General features: G+C 40.3%; 1 protein-coding gene across 1 annotated transcript in view; it reads left to right on the plus strand.

Annotated features, from left to right (window-relative positions):
* kctd3 (potassium channel tetramerization domain containing 3) overlaps nucleotides 1-23,893 on the plus strand; it is an 82,032-nt gene that overhangs the window by 32,343 nt on the left and 25,796 nt on the right. The window contains exons 4-11 of the mRNA XM_034188027.1: nucleotides 522-595; nucleotides 683-741; nucleotides 4,761-4,841; nucleotides 5,057-5,215; nucleotides 5,657-5,747; nucleotides 6,211-6,401; nucleotides 15,967-16,082; nucleotides 17,489-17,576. Coding sequence (XP_034043918.1) covers nucleotides 522-595; nucleotides 683-741; nucleotides 4,761-4,841; nucleotides 5,057-5,215; nucleotides 5,657-5,747; nucleotides 6,211-6,401; nucleotides 15,967-16,082; nucleotides 17,489-17,576 — 859 coding nt within the window. The remainder of the gene's footprint in view (nucleotides 1-521; nucleotides 596-682; nucleotides 742-4,760; nucleotides 4,842-5,056; nucleotides 5,216-5,656; nucleotides 5,748-6,210; nucleotides 6,402-15,966; nucleotides 16,083-17,488; nucleotides 17,577-23,893) is intronic.

The raw sequence follows: 23,893 nt of genomic DNA on the forward strand, positions 1-23,893 counted from the left end.
TATGAAAAGTACACCTAAGTGGCCATATTTTTTCACTTGTCATTGTGCTACTAATATGCAATTGATAACAAAGTAGGTTTGTAGTGTATTTTGTTGCTATAGTCAGGCCCATAAGTAAATAAATTTAATTTATAAAGCACATTTAAACACAGCTTCCAGTGACCAAAGTGCTGTACAAAATGTTGATAAAATAGTAAAACTACTAAAAACATAAAATGGATCATAAACATAACCACGGCGCCCGAAGATGATCTTTTCCTAAAGATCTGAGGGGCCTGGGGACTGAGTGGAGTTGGAAAAGGTCAGAAATATAGTCAGGGGGCAGCCCATGAAGAGCCTTGAAAACAATTAAAAACATTTTTCAGTAGACAATTTTCCGCAAACAAAGCAATCGTTAAACCCGAGTAGAGGGTTTGGTTCATAACAGTGGTGTGTTTTACACTGTTTTAGAGCACAGAAGTCAATCTGTCAGTGTTTCAAGAAAGGAATTTGCAGCATTTTCTATTTTCTTGTGTTTCCAGATATTTATTGACAGAGACCCTACAGCGTTTGCACCAATTTTGAATTTCCTCCGAACCAAAGAACTGGACTTGCGGTAAAGAGTGATGACAACATTCAGAGAACATCCTTATCTCAGGAAAAAATCTGACAGAATATGTGTATCATTTCTTTTTCCCGGTAGTGGTGTGAACATCAGCATTCTACGACATGAAGCAGAATTTTATGGAATAACTCCTTTAGGTATGTTCCTGTAACCAGTAAGTCACAGTAGAAACATTTTATGCTGATGAATACATGCATATTAGATAAGACATAATTGTTCATCTGTAGTTTGAGCAACTATATTGAAAGTAATCAACTGCAACTGCTGTTGTAGCAACTGTTTGATTTCACATACAGCTGCATGAACAGCATCAACACCATAATACTCTCCTTACTATACAATATGACACTATTGTTTGAGTTCCTCTTTCACAGTTTTTCTTCACTGCAGTGTCTGTGTACTTTTGATAGGAAAATTTCATTTTTAAATATTGCGCTGCAGTTTTTGATCAGCTGGTAAATAATATGCACAGCAACGCACAGCATAACACACCAGCTAGATCCAACTCTTAAAACATAATGCAGTCAGTCATGAGGCATGCATTTGCAATCCGGTTGTACATCTATGCCTTAAAAATATATGATACACAGGAACTGATAGGGTTCACAAGTGATACTTTTTATTCTGTAACATTTAGATTTGGTTTTATGCAATCCGATGCAAGTCTTTGTTTAATGTAGATGTTGATTTTCCATTATAAATTGAAACAAGCTAAAAGTGGCATTGCCTACCTTCAGGTACATATTTTTATAAAATAAAATAAAATTAGAATTTAAGAACAGTAAAAGCTTAGTGTTGGTGGCACCAAAAAATGTGCACAAATCACTAAAAATGAGGAAATGCTGATATATATAAAAAAAATCGTGAACAATAAAAGTCGAAAAGTGCACGGGTGAAGGATAAACAACAGCTGTCTGAAGCCTGCACTCTATTTCACTCTCAGCTGTGGCCAAATTGTTGCTATGTCATCACGAAAACGGGACCTGCTCATTCAAGCCCAAATCAATTGTAAACACAGCAGAGGTCGAGCTGTTTTCGATTGTTTTTTTTTTTTTTTTCCCTAGTGTGGTGCTGTTTTTTTTTTTTTTTTTTTTTTTTTTTTTTAAGTGCAGTCTGAAGGTTTTTCTGAAAAAGCTGTGGAGGACACAACCTTATAGTTTTGAGCCTTATTTAGACCACAATAAGAGAGAAGAAACTTTGAAGGAAAACCTTCAGTCTGATAACAGTGACTATATTGGCAGAGTTCAGAACACAGAATGGTGATTATAAAAAATAAATAATGCAGGCAATTTCGGCATGCAGGCAGAGATGATAAACTGTTTTTTTCCCAGCTCTGTGGTCATAAACGACTGATAACATTTTTTTTTTAAGTTTGTTTTACTATCCTTGACATCAGATAAAAGTGATAAAGTGTGGATTTTTTTTAATTGTTTTTTTTTTTTCTTAGAAACAGGTACATACATTTCAAATCTGAAAAATGACACATTCCACCTTTGAGGGACTGAAAATAGCAGCTATTTTTAAAGTAAATCTTGTTTCTTTCTTGAATACTGTTGGTGTACTGTATATTAGTAGCATAACATGTTATTATTAAATATTAAAACCATTCACAAAAGGAGTAAATAATAAAGGCTTACCTGTCCGTTTCAGTGAGATCACCTTCACAAACTGATGAAAATGTTAAGGTGTCATATAAAGGCTTATTTTTGGAAAATGGCGTCTGAAAATAATTTTTGTCCTGGCTGAAGAAAAGTCCCCCCGACACCAGCAGTTTGGTGCCAGGTTACAATGCCGACACAGGTGTAATCCGTTTATTGTGTGATGGTTTGAGTCTTTGCTGTGAACGGAGCCTCCTCTTCCTCCACCCCGGGCCACTGTGCTGCAAGTTGATAGACTCGCAGCACCTGATCTGCTGCATGTGATGAAATGATCCCATGATCCACAAAAAATAAAATAATGTGAAAATGGTCATTTTTGCCTCCATGTGGAGTGGAGATGCTGCACAACAGCGTGCACGTGTGCTCATCAATATACAACCCCTGGCAAAAATTATGGAATCACCGGCCTCGGAGGATGTTCATTCAGTTGTTTAATTTTGTAGAAAAATAGCAGATCACAGACATGACACAAAACTAAAGTCATTTCAAATGGCAACTTTCTGGCTTTAAGAAACACTATAAGAAATCAGGAAAAAAAAGTTGTGGCAGTCAGTAACGGTTACTTTTTAGACCAAGCAGAGGGAAAAAAATATGGAATCACTCAATTCTGAGGAAAAAATTATGGAATCATGAAAAACAAAAGAATGCTCCAACACATCACTAGTATTTTGTTGCACCACCTCTGGCTTTTATAACAGCTTGCAGTCTCTGAGGCATGGACTTAAAGAGTGACAAACAGTACTCTTCATCAATCTGGCTCCAACTTTCTCTGATTGCTGTTGCCAGATCAGCTTTGCAGGTTGGAGCCTTGTCATGGACCATTTTCTTCAACTTCCACCAAAGATTTTCGATTGGATTAAGATCCAGACTATTTGCAGGCCATGACATTGACCCTATGTGTCTTTTTGCAAGGAATGTTTTCACAGTTTTTGCTCTATGGCAAGATGCATTATATCTTGAAAAATGATTTCATCATCCCCAAACATCCTTTCAATTGATGGGATAAGAAAAGTGTCCAAAATATCAACGTAAACTTGTGCATTTATTGATGATGTAATGACAGCCATCTCCCCAGTGCCTTTACCTGACATGCAGCCCCATATCATCAATGACTGTGGAAATTTACATGTTCTCTTCAGGCAGTCATCTTTATAAATCTCATTGGAACGGCACCAAACAAAAGTTCAGCATCATCACCTTGCCCAATGCAGATTCGAGATTCATCGCTGAATATGACTTTCATCCAGTCATCCACAGTCCACGATTGCTTTTCCTTAGCCCATTGTAACCTTGTTTTTTTTCTGTTTAGGTGTTAATGATGCTTTAGCTTTTCTCTATGTAAATCCCATTTCCTTTAGGCGGTTTCTTACAGTTCGGTCACAGACGTTGACTCCAGTTTCCTCCCATTCATTCCTCATTTGTTTTGTTGTACATTTTCCATTTTTGAGACATATTGCTTTAAGTTTTCTGTCTTGACGCTTTGATGTCTTGCTTGGTCTACCAGTATGTTTGCCTTTAACAACCTTCCCATGTTGTAAAAAAGTAACCGTTACTGACTGCCACAATTATTTTTCCTGATTTCTTATAGTGTTTCTTAAAGCCAGAAAGTTGCCATTTATTTCAAATGGCAACTTTCTGGCTGACTTTAGTTTTGTGTCATGTCTGTGATCTGCTTTTTTTTTACAAAATTAAACAACTGAATGAACATCCTCCGAGGCCGGTGATTCCATAATTATTGCCAGGGGTTGTAAGTGTTTTTTTACCTGCCAATCAAAAGGAGCCTACGGAATTAACAGTTCTGACATGTGTATAACAAAAATTAAAAAAAATGCAGCACCGACCCAAACCACTCGGGGGAAACAGGGCTGTCAGTAGCATGTAAAAAAAATAAAAATTTGCTGCAGCATTGTTTAAGCTGCAGTATTCAGAGTGTGGGGAAAAAGTGCCGCTGGTCCACAGTAGAGTCCCCACAAAACACTCATTCCAGCGCATGTGATCCTTAGGAAATTGAGACCAGCAGACTCCACCTGTAAATGTAAAAGCTTGCGGCGAACTCATGCAGCCGGTGTAACTCCAGAAATAAAGCACTTACACGCAGAAATATGTCCGATCTCTAACCAAACAGATGGGGCTCTTAACATAATGGTTCTCCCGCTGTGATCACTTCCTCCTCCTTCTCCAATATCGTGACTCGCCCGGAAGTTCCTGATTTTTAGTGGTGTGCAGTTCAAAATCTGAATATTTCTCTTTAGTAACCACACACAAGAGCATTAATTTCAAACTGTTGTTTAATTTTAGTCTTAAATACTCAAAAAAAACCATTATATATATATTGTGTCACCTCCACTTTAATATCATGTACATGAATCAACAATTAGATATATTTTAGCATATGCAAATTGTGATATATTTGTGTAATTATCTTTATTATCATATTTTAAAGTTGTCAAAAGTAGCCACATGATTTTCACAGGACTTATTCCTGTGTATGTGTGCAGTGCGTCGCCTACTGCTATGTGAGGAACTGGACCGCTCATCATGTGGTAGTGTTCTCTTCCATGGTTACCTCCCACCTCCAGGTAAAGACATGAATCTAATCATATGGACAATAGACTGAACATAGTGTAAAGCACTTACTTATGAACAGGATGCCCTGCTGATGTTACATAAAATGGTCAAGAAAGGAAAGGTCTTTTAGAAAATGTCAACACAGAAATTATTGCTTACGTTTTGTTCAGCGAGTCCTAGTTTTCAGCAACTTCATGTTCAGTTAGTGCATTTTTGTCTTTGTAAGCAATCCCTGCCCGTAAGTCGAGCTCCTCCTCAGCGGCCTGTGGCTCCGCCTGTGATGAGCGACCAGGTCCAATTGGAGCAGAAGGGTTCACCCGCACTGGTCCCCCACCTCACCCTTCTCTCATGGGCTCCCCTGGGACAGAAGACAGTCACAAACTGAGTGAGTAATCTGACACAACTCAGTCAGCCAGTGAATCTGTTTTTTGTTTTTTGATCATTTCCCATCCTTTAAATGAGGTGTGTTAGAATTAAAACACAACTAATGGAGATAAAAGAAGACAGCAGCTGTAGCAATGACTCTTGCTTGGCGAACATATCAATAGAAAGATATAATGTAATTGTGTGTATGTACTTTGTGTTCTTGTCCAGCTGTATATTTCTATGAGTGAGCATTCATGCCAATGAGACCTGATATCTTTTAGTGCAATAACAGGCTGAACTAAGTTAGTTTCCCATCATCCTATTCTCTATTGAAGATAATATCACAGAATCATCACAAACAAACTGAAAGCATGTGTGTGTGGAGAAGGAAGTTGGGATGGGTGTGGTGCTGTACATTGTAAACAGCATTGATTGTATCATGTTGTGTGTGTTTGTGCAGGTCCTGTGGTTGACCCAAGGAAGGTGCTGATTGTAGCGGGACACCACAACTGGATTGTTGCGGCATATGCACACTTTGTCATCTGCTACAGGTAATGAGCTCCTATTGCAAATGAAATACTGGCCAGATGCAGAGAAATGTGATTTTCAGTGGAAGCCATACAAATTAAGCAGTTGTAGCTTTCCAAATACAGTATGAGGGAAACACAAGTAGGGAGTTGATCAGTAAGGGTGAAGCCATGAAAACTCTAATTACTCTGATTCATTTAAATTTTTCTGTGTAACCAAGTGGGCAAACAGAACTTTTTTTCTTTTCTGAGGGGAGAAGTAAGTTCTATATAGACCGTGAGGCCCATTGGTGCCGGTATTTACCTCTGGGTGAGAAACAGAATAAATATCAGGTTTTGCACCATTTATGGAAAAAAAATTATTTAAATTTTACATGAATAGACCTTGAATAACTGCAGCTGAAAGTTTGAGAATAAATATGATATCTCTAATAAATTATGGATGTGTCCAATGGGCTTATGTCTTCTGGATGTCTTCTTACCACAGGATAAAAGAATCTTCTGGGTGGCAGCAGGTGTTTTCCTCTCCTTACCTTGACTGGACCATTGAACGCATTGCGCTGAATGCCAAGGTGGTGGGTGGGCCGCATGGAGACAAGGACAAGATGGTGGCTGCTGCCTCTGAGAGCAGTATTATACTCTGGAGCATCCAAGATGGAGGCAGCGGCAATGAGATAGGTATTAGATGGAGACTTTAAACAAAGTCATGAAACAATTAAATGCACAATGTACTGGTCTTTCAAAGATGAAAATATCAAAGAAAATAGTTGCTAAAAACAAACACATTACAAAATTTCTAATGATAGTGGAAAGGAAGAGTGACAGCTGACTAGGGATGGGTATCGAGAACCGGTTCCTTTCGGGTATCATTAAGAAATGATTCGATCCACCGACATCAATAAGCTTTGTGCTTAACGATTCTGTTATCGGTCCTTCAGAGTGGCCGTTGTTTTGGGGGTGTTTGTCAGGAAAATAATAATTTGTCTACATTGATTACAGACCCTGCAGTGGGTCCGTAATCAACTTTTCTGCAGCGCGGCTTTGCTTTGAACCTTGAACCAATCGAAGCAGTGGTTCGCAGATTGAAACAATGCTTCAAGTTTAATGACAGTTTGTTTCGGTCAAACCATATTTTCAGTGTGTTAATTTCTTCAGTGATTTCCTCTAGAACTATCTGCCAAGCCAGAAAACTGCTGCATCCTAGTAAGGGCAGAATACTAGTGGAATGAATTTGAATAAGGAAAGTTGTTTTTTTTTTCTCACCTAAATGGATGCTGCACTCACTCCAGTTTATCGTCTGGAATAGTCCCAGATTGCATTTCAGAGATTCTAGAAACATTTTCGTGCGGGTGGTGTTGGGGGGTCATTTTGGGTTTCAGCTTTTTTTGTTTTTCACCACTTTCATCCCTGAATATGTCAATCGTGAGTCACTTTTGTTTGGATTAAAGTTACTAACTGGGACTCCTGTCTTGTTGCGAGAAAGAAACGAGAATCGTCCTCTGTTCTGTTCACACAGCTCCAAACATTGCGCGGCTCTCTGACGAGTCAAGTTAGAACGATAGAATCCAGTCTGAATTAATAACTTCAAAGCGAAACACCGTTTTGTTTATTTTTATTTATGTCCAGAGATCAAGGATACAGTGACCAATTTCATATTTATTTACTTTAAGACTCAGTGAAATGCATAGAAAACCTGTAAAGCCTACTTTTAGTACAAAATTCACTAGGTATCGATAAGGGAATCGATAAGGAATCGGATCGTTAAGCAGAATCGATAATGGCATCGATATCGATAAAATCTTATCAATACCCATCCCTACAGCTGACAGGGAAATCTGTTAATAGTCAACATAAAGTCAGGTCTGGAAGCATACACTGACACTTCATCCACAACATTATAGAACCACCCCAAGTCCTGGTTTTCAACCACCCAGCTTCACAACTGGGCCATCTCCACCTTCCAAAAGTAGCTGTCTGGGTGACATGATATGTGGGCTTCCCCTTAGTTTTTCTTCCTTGGAACTGCAGGGTCATGCTCAGAGAAGTGTGCCTTATGGCCATAGTGTCTTCTGACATTCTTTCACAGTGCAAGTAACCTTTTTGTTGACACAAGTTGTTTCAGTGATACTCTAGGATCTTTCAAATAGATCAGCTGCCAAACACATATAGTCTTTGCTTTCGGTCACTAGTTAGCAGAAAGCGGAAAGATATTGACTTTGCCAGACACCTCTGTCCAGTGACCTGACAACTCCATAAGCTTTTGTCAGGCATCTCTTAATTTCAAAGGTCCAAGAGATGTGTCACTGCTGAGCTAAATAAATCTCTCAAGACGTTTGACAGTTTCACCAAAAATGGATAAGCTTCTCATGGCTGAACCCAGAAAGTGATTTAAAGCCTGGATCATCGTCATGATCCAGTGCAATTACAAGCCCAGACACCCTGACTCCTCAGACATTTTCTCAGGTGCTGGAAGTAGGGCATCTGTTGATTCCTCAAATATCACAGCATTGTACACACAGTCAGGGTCAGTGAGCGACTTCTCACCAAAGGCAACCAGGTTATTGGTTTTTCAAAACTCTACCCAACAGCCAGGTTATGGCAGAACTGAACAGAGTAGGAGCCCAAACATATCTCTGTCAAACCCCAGAATTCACTGGGATGAAGTCAGACACTCTGCTTCCACTTTCTACAGCACTAATAGTACCTTTGTATAGGCCAGCTAAGATGTCCCAATAAGTCATTGGGGATCCTATGAATTTTCAGGTATCCCACAGAGCGGAACCTTGCAAAAAAAAAAAAACAAATCAAGTCAATTTTATTTATATAGCGCCAAATCACAACAAACAGTTGCCCCAAGGCGCTTTATATTGTAAGGCAAAAGCCATACAATAATTACAGAAAAACCCCAATGGTCAAAACGATCCCCTATGAGCAAGCACTTGGCGACAGTGGGAAGGAAAAACTCCCTTTTAACAGGAAGAAACCTCCAGCAGAACCAGGCTCAGGGAGGAGCAGTCTTCTGCTGGGACTGGTTGGGGCTGAGGGGAGAGAATCAGGAAAAAGACATGCTGTGGAAGAGAGCAGCATATTGAAATATATATATTGAAAAACAATGTCGGACTCTGTAGTTTTCTCTGGGCCCCTCCCCAATCGGACCGGGAGTGACATGTTTAGCCACATGTTCTCCTTGAATTGCTGGCTGAGTGGTGTCCAAAAAAATGAGGTGGGCTTCATAGATAATTGGTAAAGCTTCTGGGGAAAACCTGGTCTTGTTAGGAGAGACGGCATCCATCCCACTTTGGATGGAGCAGCTCTCATTTCTAGAAATCTGGCCAATTTTCTTAAATCCTCCAAACCGTGACTATCCAGGGTTGGGACCAGGAAGCAGAGTTGTAGTCTTACACACCTCTCTGCAGCTTCTCTCCCCCTGCCATCCCCGTAGAGACGGTGTCTGCTCCCAGACCACCAATAACCAGCAAAAATCTATTTAAGCATAAAAATTCAAAAAGAAAAAATAATATAGCACCTTCAACTGCACCACAGACTAAAACAGTTAAATGTGGTCTATTAAACATTAGGTCTCTCTCTTCTAAGTCCGTGTTAGTAAATGATATAATAATTCATCAACATATTGATTTATTCTGTCTTACAGAAACCTGGTTACAGCAGGATGAATATGTTAGTTTAAATGAGTCAACACCCCCGAGTCACACTAACTGTCAGAATGCTCGTAGCACGGGCCGAGGCGGAGGATTAGCAGCAATCTTCCACTCCAGCTTATTAATTAATCAAAAACCCAGACAGAGCTTTAATTCATTTGAAAGCTTGACTCTTAGTCTTGTCCATCCAAATTGGAAGTCCCAAAAACCAGTTTTATTTGTTATTATCTATCGTCCACCTGGTCGTTACTGTGAGTTTCTCTGTGAATTTTCAGACCTTTTGTCTGACTTAGTGCTTAGCTCAGATAAGATAATTATAGTGGGCGATTTTAACATCCACACAGATGCTGAGAATGACAGCCTCAACACTGCATTTAATCTATTATTAGACTCTATTGGCTTTGCTCAAAATGTAAATGAGTCCACCCACCACTTTAATCATATCTTAGATCTTGTTATGACTTATGGTATGGAAATAGAAGACTTAACAGTATTCCCTGAAAACTCCCTTCTGTCTGATCATTTCTTAATAACATTTACATTTACTCTGATGGACTACCCAGCAGTGGGGAATAAGTTTCATTACACTAGAAGTCTTTCAGAAAGCGCTGTAACTAGGTTTAAGGATATGATTCCTTCTTTATGTTCTCTAATGCCATATAACAACACAGTGCAGAGTAGCTACCTAAACTCTGTAAGTGAGATAGAGTATCTCGTCAATAGTTTTACATCCTCATTAAAGACAACTTTGGATGCTGTAGCTCCTCTGAAAAAGAGAGCTTTAAATCAGAAGTGCCTGACTCCGTGGTATAACTCACAAACTCGGAGCTTAAAGCAGATAACCCGTAAGTTGGAGAGGAAATGGCGTCTCACTAATTTAGAAGATCTTCACTTAGCCTGGAAAAAGAGTCTGTTGCTCTATAAAAAAAGCCCTCCGTAAAGCTAGGACATCTTTCTACTCATCACTAATTGAACAAAATAAGAACAACCCCAGGTTTCTTTTCAGCACTGTAGCCAGGCTGACAGAGTCAGAGCTCTATTGAGCTGAGTATTCCATTAACTTTAACTAGTAATGACTTCATGACTTTCTTTGCTAACAAAATTTTAACTATTAGAGAAAAAATTACTCATAACCATCCCAAAGACGTATCGTTATCTTTGGCTGCTTTCAGTGATGCCGGTATTTGGTTAGACTCTTTCTCTCCGATTGTTCTGTCTGAGTTATTTTCATTAGTTACTTCATCCAAACCATCAACATGTTTATTAGACCCCATTCCTACCAGGCTGCTCAAGGAAGCCCTACCATTATTTAATGCTTCGATCTTAAATATGATCAGTCTATCTTTGTTAGTTGGCTATGTACCACAGGCTTTTAAGGTGGCAGTAATTAAACCACTACTTAAAAAGCCATCACTTGACCCAGCTATCTTAGCTAATTATAGGCCAATCTCCAACCTTCCTTTTCTCTCAAAAATTCTTGAAAGGGTAGTTGTAAAACAGCTAACTGATCATCTGCAGAGGAATGGTCTATTTGAAGAGTTTCAGTCAGGTTTTAGAATTCATCATAGTACAGAAACAGCATTAGTGAAGGTTACAAATGATCTTCTTATGGCCTCGGACAGTAGACTCATCTCTGTGCTTGTTCTGTTAGACCTCAGTGCTGCTTTTGATACTGTTGACCATAAAATTTTATTACAGAGATTAGAGCATGCCATAGGTATTAAAGGCACTGCGCTGCGGTGGTTTGAATCATATTTGTCTAATAGATTACAATTTGTTCATGTAAATGGGGAATCTTCTTCACAGACTAAAGTTAATTATGGAGTTCCACAAGGTTCTGTGCTAGGACCAATTTTATTCACTTTATACATGCTTCCCTTAGGCAGTATTATTAGACAGCATTGCTTAAATTTTCATTGTTACGCAGATGATACCCAGCTTTATCTATCCATGAAGCCAGAGGACACACACCAATTAGCTAAACTGCAGGATTGTCTTACAGACATAAAGACATGGATGACCTCTAATTTCCTGCTTTTAAACTCAGATAAAACTGAAGTTATTGTACTTGGCCCCACAAATCTTAGAAACATGGTGTCTAACCAGATCCTTACTCGGGATGGCATTACCCTGACCTCTAGTAATACTGTGAGAAATCGTGGAGTCATTTTTGATCAGGATATGTCATTCAAAGCGCATATTAAACAAATATGTAGGACTGCTTTTTTGCATTTACGCAATATCTCTAAAATTAGAAAGGTCTTGTCTCAGAGTGATGCTGAAAAACTAATTCATGCATTTATTTCCTCTAGGCTGGACTATTGTAATTCATTATTATCAGGTTGTCCTAAAAGTTCCCTAAAAAGCCTTCAGTTAATTCAAAATGCTGCAGCTAGAGTACTAACGGGGACTAGGAGAGAGCATATCTCACCCATATTGGCCTCTCTTCATTGGCTTCCTGTTAATTCTAGAATAGAATTTAAAATTCTTCTTCTTACTTATAAGGTTTTGAATAATCAGGTCCCATCTTATCTTAGGGACCTCGTAGTACTATATCACCCCAATAGAGCGCTTCGCTCTCAGACTGCAGGCTTACTTGTAGTTCCTAGGTTTTGTAAGAGTAGAATGGGAGGCAGAGCCTTCAGTTTTCAGGCTCCTCTCCTGTGGAACCAGCTCCCAATTCAGATCAGGGAGACAGACACCCTCTCTACTTTTAAGATTAGGCTTAAAACTTTCCTTTTTGCTAAAGCTTATAGTTAGGGCTGGATCAGGTGACCCTGAACCATCCCTTAGTTATGCTGCTATAGATGTAGACTGCTGGGGGGTTCCCATGATGCACTGTTTCTTTCTCTTTTTGCTCTGTATGCACCACTCTGCATTTAATCATTTAATCATTAGTGATCGATCTCTGCTCCCCTCCACAGCATGTCTTTTTCCTGGTTCTCTCCCTCAGCCCCAACCAGTCCCAGCAGAAGACTGCCCCTCCCTGAGCCTGGTTCTGCTGGAGGTTTCTTCCTGTTAAAAGGGAGTTTTTCCTTCCACTGTAGCCAAGTGCTTGCTCACAGGGGGTCGTTTTGACCGTTGGTGTTTTACATAATTATTGTATGGCCTTGCTTTACAATATAAGGCGCCTTGGGGCAACTGTTTGTTGTGATTTGGCGCTATATAAAAAATATTGATTGATTGATTGATTGATATTGAAAAGAAACACTACTGATATTCACACTTACATTCAGGGAGGGGTACTCATAGAGCTAGGATTTGGTTGATAGTTTGTCTTGAGCAGGAAGTCACACTGCTCCGGTCACTAAGCAGGAAGTAGCTTGGACCTGTTGAAAATGACACTTGCAAGTACCTTGCCCAGCACAGAGTAAATGGTAAATGGACTGATTTATGTAGCACTTTTCCATCTGTATCACATCAAATCAAAATAAAAACAATTTTATTTATATCACCAAATCACAACAAACAGTCGCCCCAAGGCGCTTTATATTGTAAGGCAAAAGCCATACAATAATTACAGAAAAATCCCAACGGTCAAAATGACCCCCTATGAGCAAGCACTTGGCGACAGTGGGAAGGAAAACTCCCTTTTAACGGGAAGAAACCATCAACAGAACCAGGCTCAGGGAGGGGCAGTCTTCTGCTGGGACTGGTTGGGGCTGAGGGGAGAGAATCAGGAAAAAGACATGCTGTGGAAGAGAGCAGAGATCAATCACCAATGATTAAAAGCAGAGTGGTGCATACAGAGCAAAAAGAGGTCAATAAAAAGAAACACTGGGTGCATCATGGGAAACCCCCCAGCAGTCTAAGTCTATAGCAGCATAACTAAGGGATGGTTCAGGGTCACCTGATCCAGCCCTAACTATAAGCTTTTTCAAAAAGGAAAGTTTTAAGCTTAATCTTAAAAGTAGAGAGGGTGTCTGTCTCCCTAATCCGAATTGGGAGCCGGTTCCACAGGGGAGGAGCCTGAAAGCTGAAGTCTCTGCCTCCCATTCTACTCTTACAAACCGTAGGAACTACAAGTAAGCCTGCAGTCTGAGAGCGAAGCGCTCTATTGGGGTGATATGGTACTATGAGGTCCCTAAGATAAGATGGGACCTGATTAAACCTTTATAAGTAAGAAGAAGAATATTAAATTCTATTCTGGAATTAACATGGAGCCAATGAAGAGAAGCCAATATGGGTGAAATATGCTCTCTCCTTCTAGTCCCTGTCAGTACTCTGTCCCTGTCAGCATTTTGAATTAACTGAAGGCTTTTCAGGGAACTTTTAGGACAACCTGATAATAATGAATTACAATAGTCCAGCCTAGAAGAAATAAATGCATGAATTAGCTTTTCAGCATCACTCTGAGACAAGACCTTTCTAATTTTAGAGATATTGCACAAATGCAAAAAAGCAGACCTACATATGATGTATGATGAATTCTGAAACCTGACTGAAACTCTTCAAATAGACCATTCCTCTGCAGATGATCAGTTAGCTAACCAAATACCAGCATTACTGAAAGCAGTCGAACATAAAGATATGTCTTTGGGATGGTTATGAATAATTTTTTCTCTAATAGTTTAAAATTTTATTTGCAAAGAAAGTCATGAAGTCATTACTAGTTAAAGTTAAAGGAATACTCGGCTCAATAGAGCTCTGACTCTTTGTCAGCCTGGCTACAGTGCTGAAAAGAAACCTGGGGTTCTTATTTTCTTCAATTAGTGATAAATAGTAAGATGTCCTAGCTTTACGGAGGGCTTTTTTATAGAGCAACAGACTCTTTTTCCAGGCTAAATGAAGATCTTCTAAATTAGTGACACCATTTCCTCTCCAGCTTACGGGTTATATGCTTTAAGCTGCGAGTTTGTGGGTTATACCACGGAGTCAGGCACTTCTGATTTAAGGCTCTCTTTTTCAGAGGAGCTACAGCATCCAAAGTTGTGCTCAATGAGGATGTAAAGCTATTGACGAGATAATCTATCTCACTCACAGAGTTTAGGTAGCTACTCTGCACTGTGTTGGTATATGGCATTGAGGAACATAACAAAGAAGGAATCATATCCTTAAACCTAGTTACAGCGCTTTCAGATAGACTTCTACTGTAATGAAACTTATTCCCCACATGTTTGTAATCTCCCTGAGGGCCAATGGTTTGTAGCTGACTGGCAGATCAGCCACAAGAACCCAAGCACCAGAGATGTCCAATATCTAGGCAGAAGGATCAGCCTTATGCAGCTTCTCGAAGTTGCTGGCTTACTGGGATGAGGTTTTGGTTTGGAGGATTACAGTGTTTCAATTTCTCTGCAAGAAGGCCCAAAAGGGAATTATCTACAAATCGGAGGAAGAAGGGCCTTTATTGTTGTTGTACATACACACAACAAAATTCGTCCTCTGCATTTAATCCATCCTGTTTACAGTTAGACACAATCCAACCACTAGGAGCAGTGGGCAGCCACAGTCCGGTGTTGCTGACCGAACGGTGCCCCCTAAAAATTGGTGGCCCAACTCTAGATGTAAATGGTTTCTTCAGTGTTGAGCTTCATGGAGGCTGGAGTGCCAATTCTGCCATCTACCCCCAGAAATGATTTCTCTACAGGCTAGGGGACCACCTACATTCCCAGTTAGGGCTGGATCTAACGATTATTTTCATACTGAAAAGTCCATTGATTATTTCCTTGAGTAATCGATTAATTGTTAGGTCCATAAAATGTCAGAACATGGTGAAAAATGTTGATTAAAATTTTCCAGAGTGTAAAATGATGCCTTTAAATGTCTTGTTTTGTCTATACTCGAAATATATTGAGTTTACTGCCAGATAGGAGTAAAGAAACTAGTAAAATAAACCAGAAAATATTCACATAAGAAACTAAAGTAATGTAATTTGAATTTAACAAAAAGACACAAAGATTAAACAAAATAGTTTCAGATTAATTTAATAGTTGTTTAATCATTGTTTTATGACATTACATTAATGGAAATTAATGTCAGGCCCAGGACTGTTTATTGGCAGTGGTTACTCTTTGTTGAATGCTGAAGAAATCAAAATGAGGACCAAGAAGGGGCACACTTCTTTGCTGTAAAGCTGTGCTGTCCTTAGACGTTTTGCAAGTTGTCCCACAATTAATGTTTTGCTAACATTTCTCTAATAAAGTAGAGAGCAAATAGCCTGACCAAATGAATGCTCCTCAGTAATGAAGCAAGCAGTCATGTGATACTGTGACCTATTGTGGTTGGGGGATGAATCAGAAACCGAAAATTCAAAAGTACACAAAGAATTTCAGCCATGAAAAGGTTCCTGTTAAATAACCTTATAAAACTGCACCACTTCAAGGGTGCCCACACTCATTTACTGTGTTGTCTGATCATTTCAAATGAAAGCAGATTGCTATGAAAACTCAGATATTTCAAATATTTCACGTCAGCATCACACTGTAAATTCTTCTTCACACTTGTAAGTGTATAATAGAGTATGTTCAAATTGAGTGCAACAGCAAGATAACAGAGGAGCCTTATTATTGAAATTTTTCTTTTGCATGTGCCTCTATCAACTCAATCCCTGTGACTCAACTTCTCTTTTAACCCACCTTCCTCAGGTGTATTCAGTCTGGGCGTACCTGTGGATGATTTGTTCTTCATAGGTAATCAGCTGGTTGCTACGAGCCACACAGGCAAGGTGGGAGTGTGGAATGCTGTCACGCAGCACTGGCAGGTAGGATGGAATCTCTGCAGATGCTGCATGTGTAATGAACCCTGCGTAACACAGGGGTTCTCCTCTGCATGTCTATTTACTATAGATGTAGCATTTCACAAACATAAATTTGCTGGGCTGCTAATCAGTGCACGTACAACTAAAGCCTCGGTCCCACCGAATAATAAGCCATGAATAATGAGCCACGCATGGGTGTGTCAACGATTATTCGAACAATGATCCACGTTTTAAGCTATCACGTATCCACTACTAAGGCACCTCTATGTGCCTCTCTGTACCTCACATGTGCCAGGTATCAGCCTCTAATGAGCCATGACTGACCTGTTATTTGAACCCCATCCAGCCTCAAATGGCTTGTGTCACCACATATGATCCACGTCAAGCCACATATGATCTGTGTAGCGCCATGATAGCGCGATGTTGGTGCATGTTTAGGCATGGGTTTAGTCCACCCTCCAGCCCTCCCACACTTGGTCCCTTAAAGAGTGGGTTTTCAAGTCACAGCATCCATTCAAGATATTTTTAAATGCAGTCCAAAAAAAGACGCTCCTGTACAGTCTGACCGGTGTGTGGATCCCTGTCAGGCTGCAGTTCACCTGTGTTCCAGAGTCATTAACTGCAGCAGTTCTGCTGTTTACCCAGCTCCCTGTGACCAAAAAAAAAAAAGACACCACAATGAGGTGACTGCTTTGGATCACTTACCCCCCCCCACCCACCCCCCCAAAAAAAACAACGCAAAACACATCCATAGACTACAGTAGCTAGAACCAAACCACAAGTTGCTGGACAGGTCGCCTCTGTGCTTCTTCTCGCTGGCTTTATTTATTCAGAGGCTTACAGTCATTTTGACACTGTGGTCCAATTTTTAACTTTGTGTTCATCCGTTAATATCAGCAAAATCGCTCTTTTGGGAGCTCACGTTGTGCGTTCTCATCTGGAGTGCGAGTCATTGCGTCAGCGCGCACAGAGTGTGCCTCATCTGCTCCATTATAACAAGATGTTAAATCTATCATAAACATACTTTTACAGTTGCTTATAAAGAAGCTGTAAAAGTATGTTTATGATAGATTTTAGGCTGTTACAAATATGTTCTCCACCTCAGTGCACGAAACAGAGAGAGGAAAAAAGAAGGTCCCAGTGGAACAGTCCTCTGTGATTCCAGAAGCGATTACGAGCCTCTTTGGCCGAATATTCTGCCTCTAAGAGCCACTGTTTTCCCACGATTGTTGAATAACTGGACTTGTACCAAAAAAAAAATTGCTACGTGGCTCATTGTTCACCCTTCATTATTCGGTGGAACCAGGGCTTAAGTTGCAAGATCTGAATTTATTTAAGCTATGAGATGTGACAGTGTGGAATAACACTGGAGCTACTATGAAGTTATCTTTCTGTGTGTAATGCATTAGGTCCAAGATGTGGTTCCCATTACCAGTTGTGACACAGCAGGATCCTTTCTACTTCTGGGCTGCAACAACGGCTCAATCTACTACATAGGTACACAATCGGATGAACGTGCAACTTAAATGGTCATCTTTCAGAGACATGTTGCACTTGCATCATTGATGTTTTCGGGCGAATCCACAGAGGAGATAGAAGTATCTCCTGTGGTTTCATCTGTTATTTTGGCTCCTTCTATATGATTGATTTTAAAAATTCCTGTGATTGTATGTAAACAAGACCACAATATGCACACCGTGCAAATTTGTTGTAATTTGTCATTTATTTTAATCGTTGAGTTTCACAACTGTGTTATGGCTACAAATCACAATCCATAGTGTTTGTGCCTTTTTGCTCAGCAAAAACATGACTATTGATGTCTGTTTGAAGTAAGTTTTTCAATAATAACTAGATTTTCATACATAAACATTGACAGATTTTTCGTACATAAACATTGACAGATTCAGATGTGATAACATGCTTTTTGGTCCCCACTTCATTCTATCCTTCCTTCTGTTTCATTTTCAGACATGCAAAAGTTTCCACTGAGGATGAAAAGATAACGACCTCCTGGTGACAGAGCTGTACCACGACCCTTCAAACGATGCCATCACTGCACTTTCTGTCTACCTCACACCTAAAACAAGTCAGTACAATCCCAAAGCAACAAAATGATTGCACATGCACCAAACATGTGAAGCTATTTCAACTGCAGGGTGAAACCTGATGCCTGGTAATTGGGCAGAATATGGGAAGTTAAAAAAAAAAGCCTTAAAGTAAAACTAGAGTTATGCAGTGGATAGAACATGTCGTAGGAGGTGAAACTAAAACTATGCCTCAGAATCCTCACATTATTAAAGGTAAGCATAAAAATTTGAACATTAACCTAGTGAAATTGCACTGAAAATGTACAAAATTATACCTTAAAAAAGTTTTATGGATGTTATTCTCTGTTTGATAACAAAATAGACACGTTTATATGAACTTCACATTTTAAATGTGGGTATTCGACAGAACTACCACTGCTTCCTTTACATAGGTGATAATAAATTTAGTACAGTTTTATTAAATATAACAAGAGTCAGGTTCTGTTTTGTCCTGGTTAATTTATAATTTCACCTGAGTCACTGATTGTTGCATGGCACGTCTGCACAACCAAAAAAAATTTGTCACCAGCACCCGTGTGTGTCACTCCGATACTTACTCTTTGTTTTGTCTTACTTCTGCCTCTCTTTCTTCACAGGCGTGAGTGGGAACTGGATAGAAATAGCTTATGGAACTAGCAGTGGTGCTGTAAGAGTGATTGTTCAACACCCGGAGACGGTAGGATCGGGTCCCCAGCTCTTCCAGACTTTCACAGTGCACAGGAGTCCTGTGACAAAGATTATGCTGTCTGAGAAACATCTGGTATCAGGTGAGAATCATGTTGCAGGTATGAATCTGAGACATGAAAAGATACTTGATACGCTGCTCACAGATGGCCTAAATATCCCGTGTTCTCTCACTTGTTAGTGTGTGCAGACAACAACCATGTTCGTACGTGGACAGTAACACGCTTTAGAGGAATGATCTCCACCCAGCCAGGCTCCACTCCTCTGGCCTCCTTCAAAATACTGTCCCCTGGAGGAGACAGAGAGCCACGTGAGCTACTGCTCTGGGAACGATATCGGTAAGAGAGGCGAAGGAAGCATTAACTGAAAAAGACAACAGTGATTAATATCATGGAGAGGTTGATTATCTGATGAAGCAGAGCCACTGATGACATCATGAGTAGCAGGTTATTACTCTTTGCAACTACTGTATGTACACATCTTGTCAATGTACATGTCTTTCACTTTATTCTGAAAAGAAGAAAAATTCACAAAATATAAAATGGAACTGAGGCAGTGCTTCATTCTAGGCTCCAGTGTCCTGTGTGCTTTCTGGGAAACCTGATCTTAGATTTTCAGTGTCAGTTGCACAACATGCTCCAGTTGTTAAACAATCGCTCCAGTCACAGCAATTGGAGTTTATAGGAAGTTGTCAGACGTTTTGGTCTGTCCTTCATGCTTGTACGCTCCCCCCTTCTTTTTCTTTTTAAAGAAAGCCTGCTCAGTTTTGCCATAATGTACCATACTTTTTCTTGGTAATTGATTTACCTGAACTCAAGGGGACATGTGACATTAGAAATGAATACTACATCTTTGATTTGGCAGGCATGGTGCTTAGTGGTTAGCTCATTTGCCTCACAGCAAGAAGATCATGGGCTCGATTCCCACCTGTGGCTTTTCTGTGTAGAGTTTCTGTGTTTTCGTGGGTTTCTCTCCGGGTGCTCTGGCTTCCTCCCACATCTAAAAATACGCAGGTTAAGTGAATTTGAAACTTTAAATTATCCGTGAGTGTGTGTGGGTGTGAATGTGTTTGTCTATATGTGGCCATGCACCAGACTGGCATCCTGTCAGGGTGTACCCCACCTCACGCCCTGTGACTGCTGGGATCGGCTCCAGCCCTCTGTGACAATTAATAGGGCAGCAGAGTCTCGTTTGAACCCCTGCATTATATCGTGGGATTTGAGCACATCTGGGGAAAGCCTCCTGTTGCGCAGTACAAACACAGCATCACTTCACACAGATAAATGGAGACTGTTTTGTTTTCAGCTGCAATCACCGAAGCAGTCGCAAAAAGTGCAGTGTTTTTTTTGGTTCCTAATGGAGAAGGGAAGACAAAGCGAATTGTAGAGGTCATGTTGGTAAGAGTAGCTATGTTCTCCTCACCTGCACAAGCGCCTCGACATGTTTAAGCTCTGGTTCATAAACAAACTGCAACAAATGTCCACGTTGTTTGCCGTGTAATTTGTCCAAAAAACTGAGATAGGGCTTCCCCAGATTGTAGCATTATTGCATCATATTTAACCCTTATCGCCCACCCTCAAACGAAACTGCACTGCCCAATTGGAGTAAGCAGCTATCGAAAATTGATGGATGGATGGGGTGTGGACCTTTGATTGGTGGACCTTGTCAATGAAACCATTACCTTTTGGCAGACTTAAACCGTTAGATCACCTAATGACTTCGCCCCTGTTTCATAGTCAACTCTTTTCATGTTTCTATTAATAGATCAAGCAATGGAATACTAGATGACTTACAGGGAACTTAACCACGTCCTGAAAGTACAGTCTCATCCAGAGTCTGAATCTTGTTTGAGATGATCTTTGACTCAGTCAATCCTCAAGGGTAGCAGAAGGTCACATGCTTGCTGGCGCTCCTTGTCCCTGTCATTTTTTTTTGTATTATGAATTTTTTCAAGATCTGCTCAGGCCCTTTGGAGAAAGACCGATGATCAGCAGGTTTTCATCCAGACGGTCATCCCCAATCAACCACAAGCTGTTTGTTGCGGCTCTCATCTACTGGAAAGAGGTACTGCTGGTAGAGGTGTATGATGATCCTCCAACACGTTCTTTACCATAGTTATTCAACTGAAAAACTGCTTTTGTTTCTTTAGGTTGACTACTCTTGCTAGAGTTTTAGCATTGATGGTGTGTGTGTGTCTGTGTCTGTCTCTTAGGATCTGTGAGGTGCAGTCGGTGGACGGGACAACCATTTCGTGCTTCATGGTACGTGAATGTGAGGGCTCCAGCCGGATGGGATCACGACCTCGACGCTACCTGTTCACTGGTCACGGCAACGGCAGCATCCAAATGTGGGATCTGACCACTGCAATGGATATTGCTAACAAAGGAGAGGAGAGGAAGAAAGAGGGTGAGGAAAAGGAGTGATGGAAGAGGAAAAACTCACCAGTAAAAGTTGCAGATCATAAGTGGTCATGACATTAAAGGAAGATGTGTGTGACAGTACAAATGGTTCAAACCATTGGTCAGATCAAATATAAATGATTTATTCTTCAAATATACGTTCTAAAGCCAAAGTCCTCAAACTGTGGTACGTGTACCTCAGGCGGTATGCGCACTCCCTCTGGTGGTATGTAGAGTCAACCAAACAAACTCATTTTTTATGGTGTAATTAAATCAACTGCTTTATTTACAATAAACATAAGGCTAACTCAGCAACCTTTCATTGCATCAATACAAACAAACAGCAGACTATTCATAATGAAGGATTTAACGCATTCGACACTTAAACAAAACTGAAATTACACTGCTCTGCTGAAAGTGAAGTGAAATGAAGCAGTGCTTCTCTGAATGGACTCTGCAAACGAAGTGAATTGAAGCAATGCTTCGTAAAAGTTGGCTCGGCCCATAGAGTCATATTATAAAAATATCATTTAAGAGTCATAACTATAATACAATTCTGTGACTCGGCCATAGAGTTATGGACTCGGCTCTGTAAGCAAAGCGAAATGAAGCAATGCCTCATAAGAGCTGGACTCTGCGATTACACGCTTCAGATACTGAGCTGCAAATCAGTTTCGGCTGCAACAGACAAACGTGACAGAGAGCAATTATAAACTGACAAAAATCTCCCACATCCGCGTTTGTTTATTATGTTACATGTACAAGGTGCATCATTGTTAATACAGTAGTGTTCAGAATAATAGTAATGCTATGTGACTAAAAGATTAATCCAGGTTTTGAGTATATTTCTTATTGTTACATGGGAAACAAGGTACCAGTAGATTCAGTAGATTCTCACAAATCCAACAAGACCAAGCATTCATGATATGCACACTCTTAAGGCTATGAAATTGGGCCATTAGTAAAAAAAAAAGTAGAAAAGGGGGTGTTCACAATAATAGTAGCATCTGCTGTTGCGCTACAAACTCAAAACTATTATGTTCAATCTGCTTTTTTAGCAATCCTGTGAATCACTAAACTAGTATTTAGTTGTATAACCACAGTTTTTCATGATTTCTTCACATCTGCGAGGCATTAATTTTGTTGGTTTGGAACCAAGATTTTGCTCATTTATGTGCTTGGGGTCATTGTCTTGTTGAAACACCCATTTCAAGGGCATGTCCTCTTCAGCATAAGGCAACATGACCTCTTCAAGTATTTGACATATCCAAACTGATCCATGATACCTGGTATGCGATATACGAGGTCTGTTAGAAAACTATCCGACCTTTTATTTTTTAAAAAACTATATGGATTTGAATCGTGCGCTTGCATCAGCCAAGCTTGAACCTTCATGCGCATGCGTGAGTTTTTTCACACCTGTCGGTTGCGTCATTCGCCTGTGGGCAGGCTTTGAGTGAGCACTGGTCCAGCCCCCTCGTCGGATTTTCATTGTCAGGAAAATGGCTGAGCGATTGGAGCAGCAAATTTTTCCAGAAACTGTGAGAGACAGCCAGGTGGAAACCATTCTGAAGATTCAGACGGCTTTCGGTGAAGATACTCTGGGCGTCACACAGATTAAGGATCATTACAACCGGATTAAAGACGGCCCACAGCGGCGCAGGGCGCGCCGCGCTCCGAGCGGCCATCGACAGGCTGAAACGACCAGATCATTTCCAAAGTGAAGGCTGTGTTGATCCGGGACATCGTCTGACTACCAGAGAAATTGTGGAAGAGGTGTACATCAGCACTTTTGCGGCACATTCCACTGTTACAGGAGATTTTGTAATGAAAGACGTGCGGAGGAATTCGCGCGTCGGCACGGAGCCGCTCATGGCGCACAACAAAAAGCACATCCGTGTGGAACACTCACAGGACAAGTTGTGACATGCCCAGCTGTTACACAATTTCTCGGATCACGTCAACTGAAAAGCCACCGAAGCCCTCTGAATCTTCGATTCCATGACAGTCGGTCCGCAATGTGTACCTGCAAAAAAAAAAAGATCAGTAAGGGTGAAGCCATGAAAACTCTAATTACTCTGATTCATTTAAATTTTTCTGTGTAACCAAGTGGGCAAACAGAACTTTTTTTCTTTTCTGAGGGGAGAAGTAAGTTCTATATAGACCGTGAGGCCCATTGGTGCCGGTATTTACCTCTGGGTGAGAAACAGAATAAATATCAGGTTTTGCACCATTTATGGAAAAAAAATTATTTAAATTTTACATGAATAGACCTTGAATAACTGCAGCTGAAAGTTTGAGAATAAATATGATATCTCTAATAAATTATGGATGTGTCCAATGGGCTTATGTCTTCTGGATGTCTTCTTACCACAGGATAAAAGAATCTTCTGGGTGGCAGCAGGTGTTTTCCTCTCCTTACCTTGACTGGACCATTGAACGCATTGCGCTGAATGCCAAGGTGGTGGGTGGGCCGCATGGAGACAAGGACAAGATGGTGGCTGCTGCCTCTGAGAGCAGTATTATACTCTGGAGCATCCAAGATGGAGGCAGCGGCAATGAGATAGGTATTAGATGGAGACTTTAAACAAAGTCATGAAACAATTAAATGCACAATGTACTGGTCTTTCAAAGATGAAAATAT

This window comes from Thalassophryne amazonica, chromosome 2, assembly GCF_902500255.1.
Source record: "Thalassophryne amazonica chromosome 2, fThaAma1.1, whole genome shotgun sequence".
NCBI lineage: Eukaryota > Metazoa > Chordata > Actinopteri > Batrachoidiformes > Batrachoididae > Thalassophryne > Thalassophryne amazonica.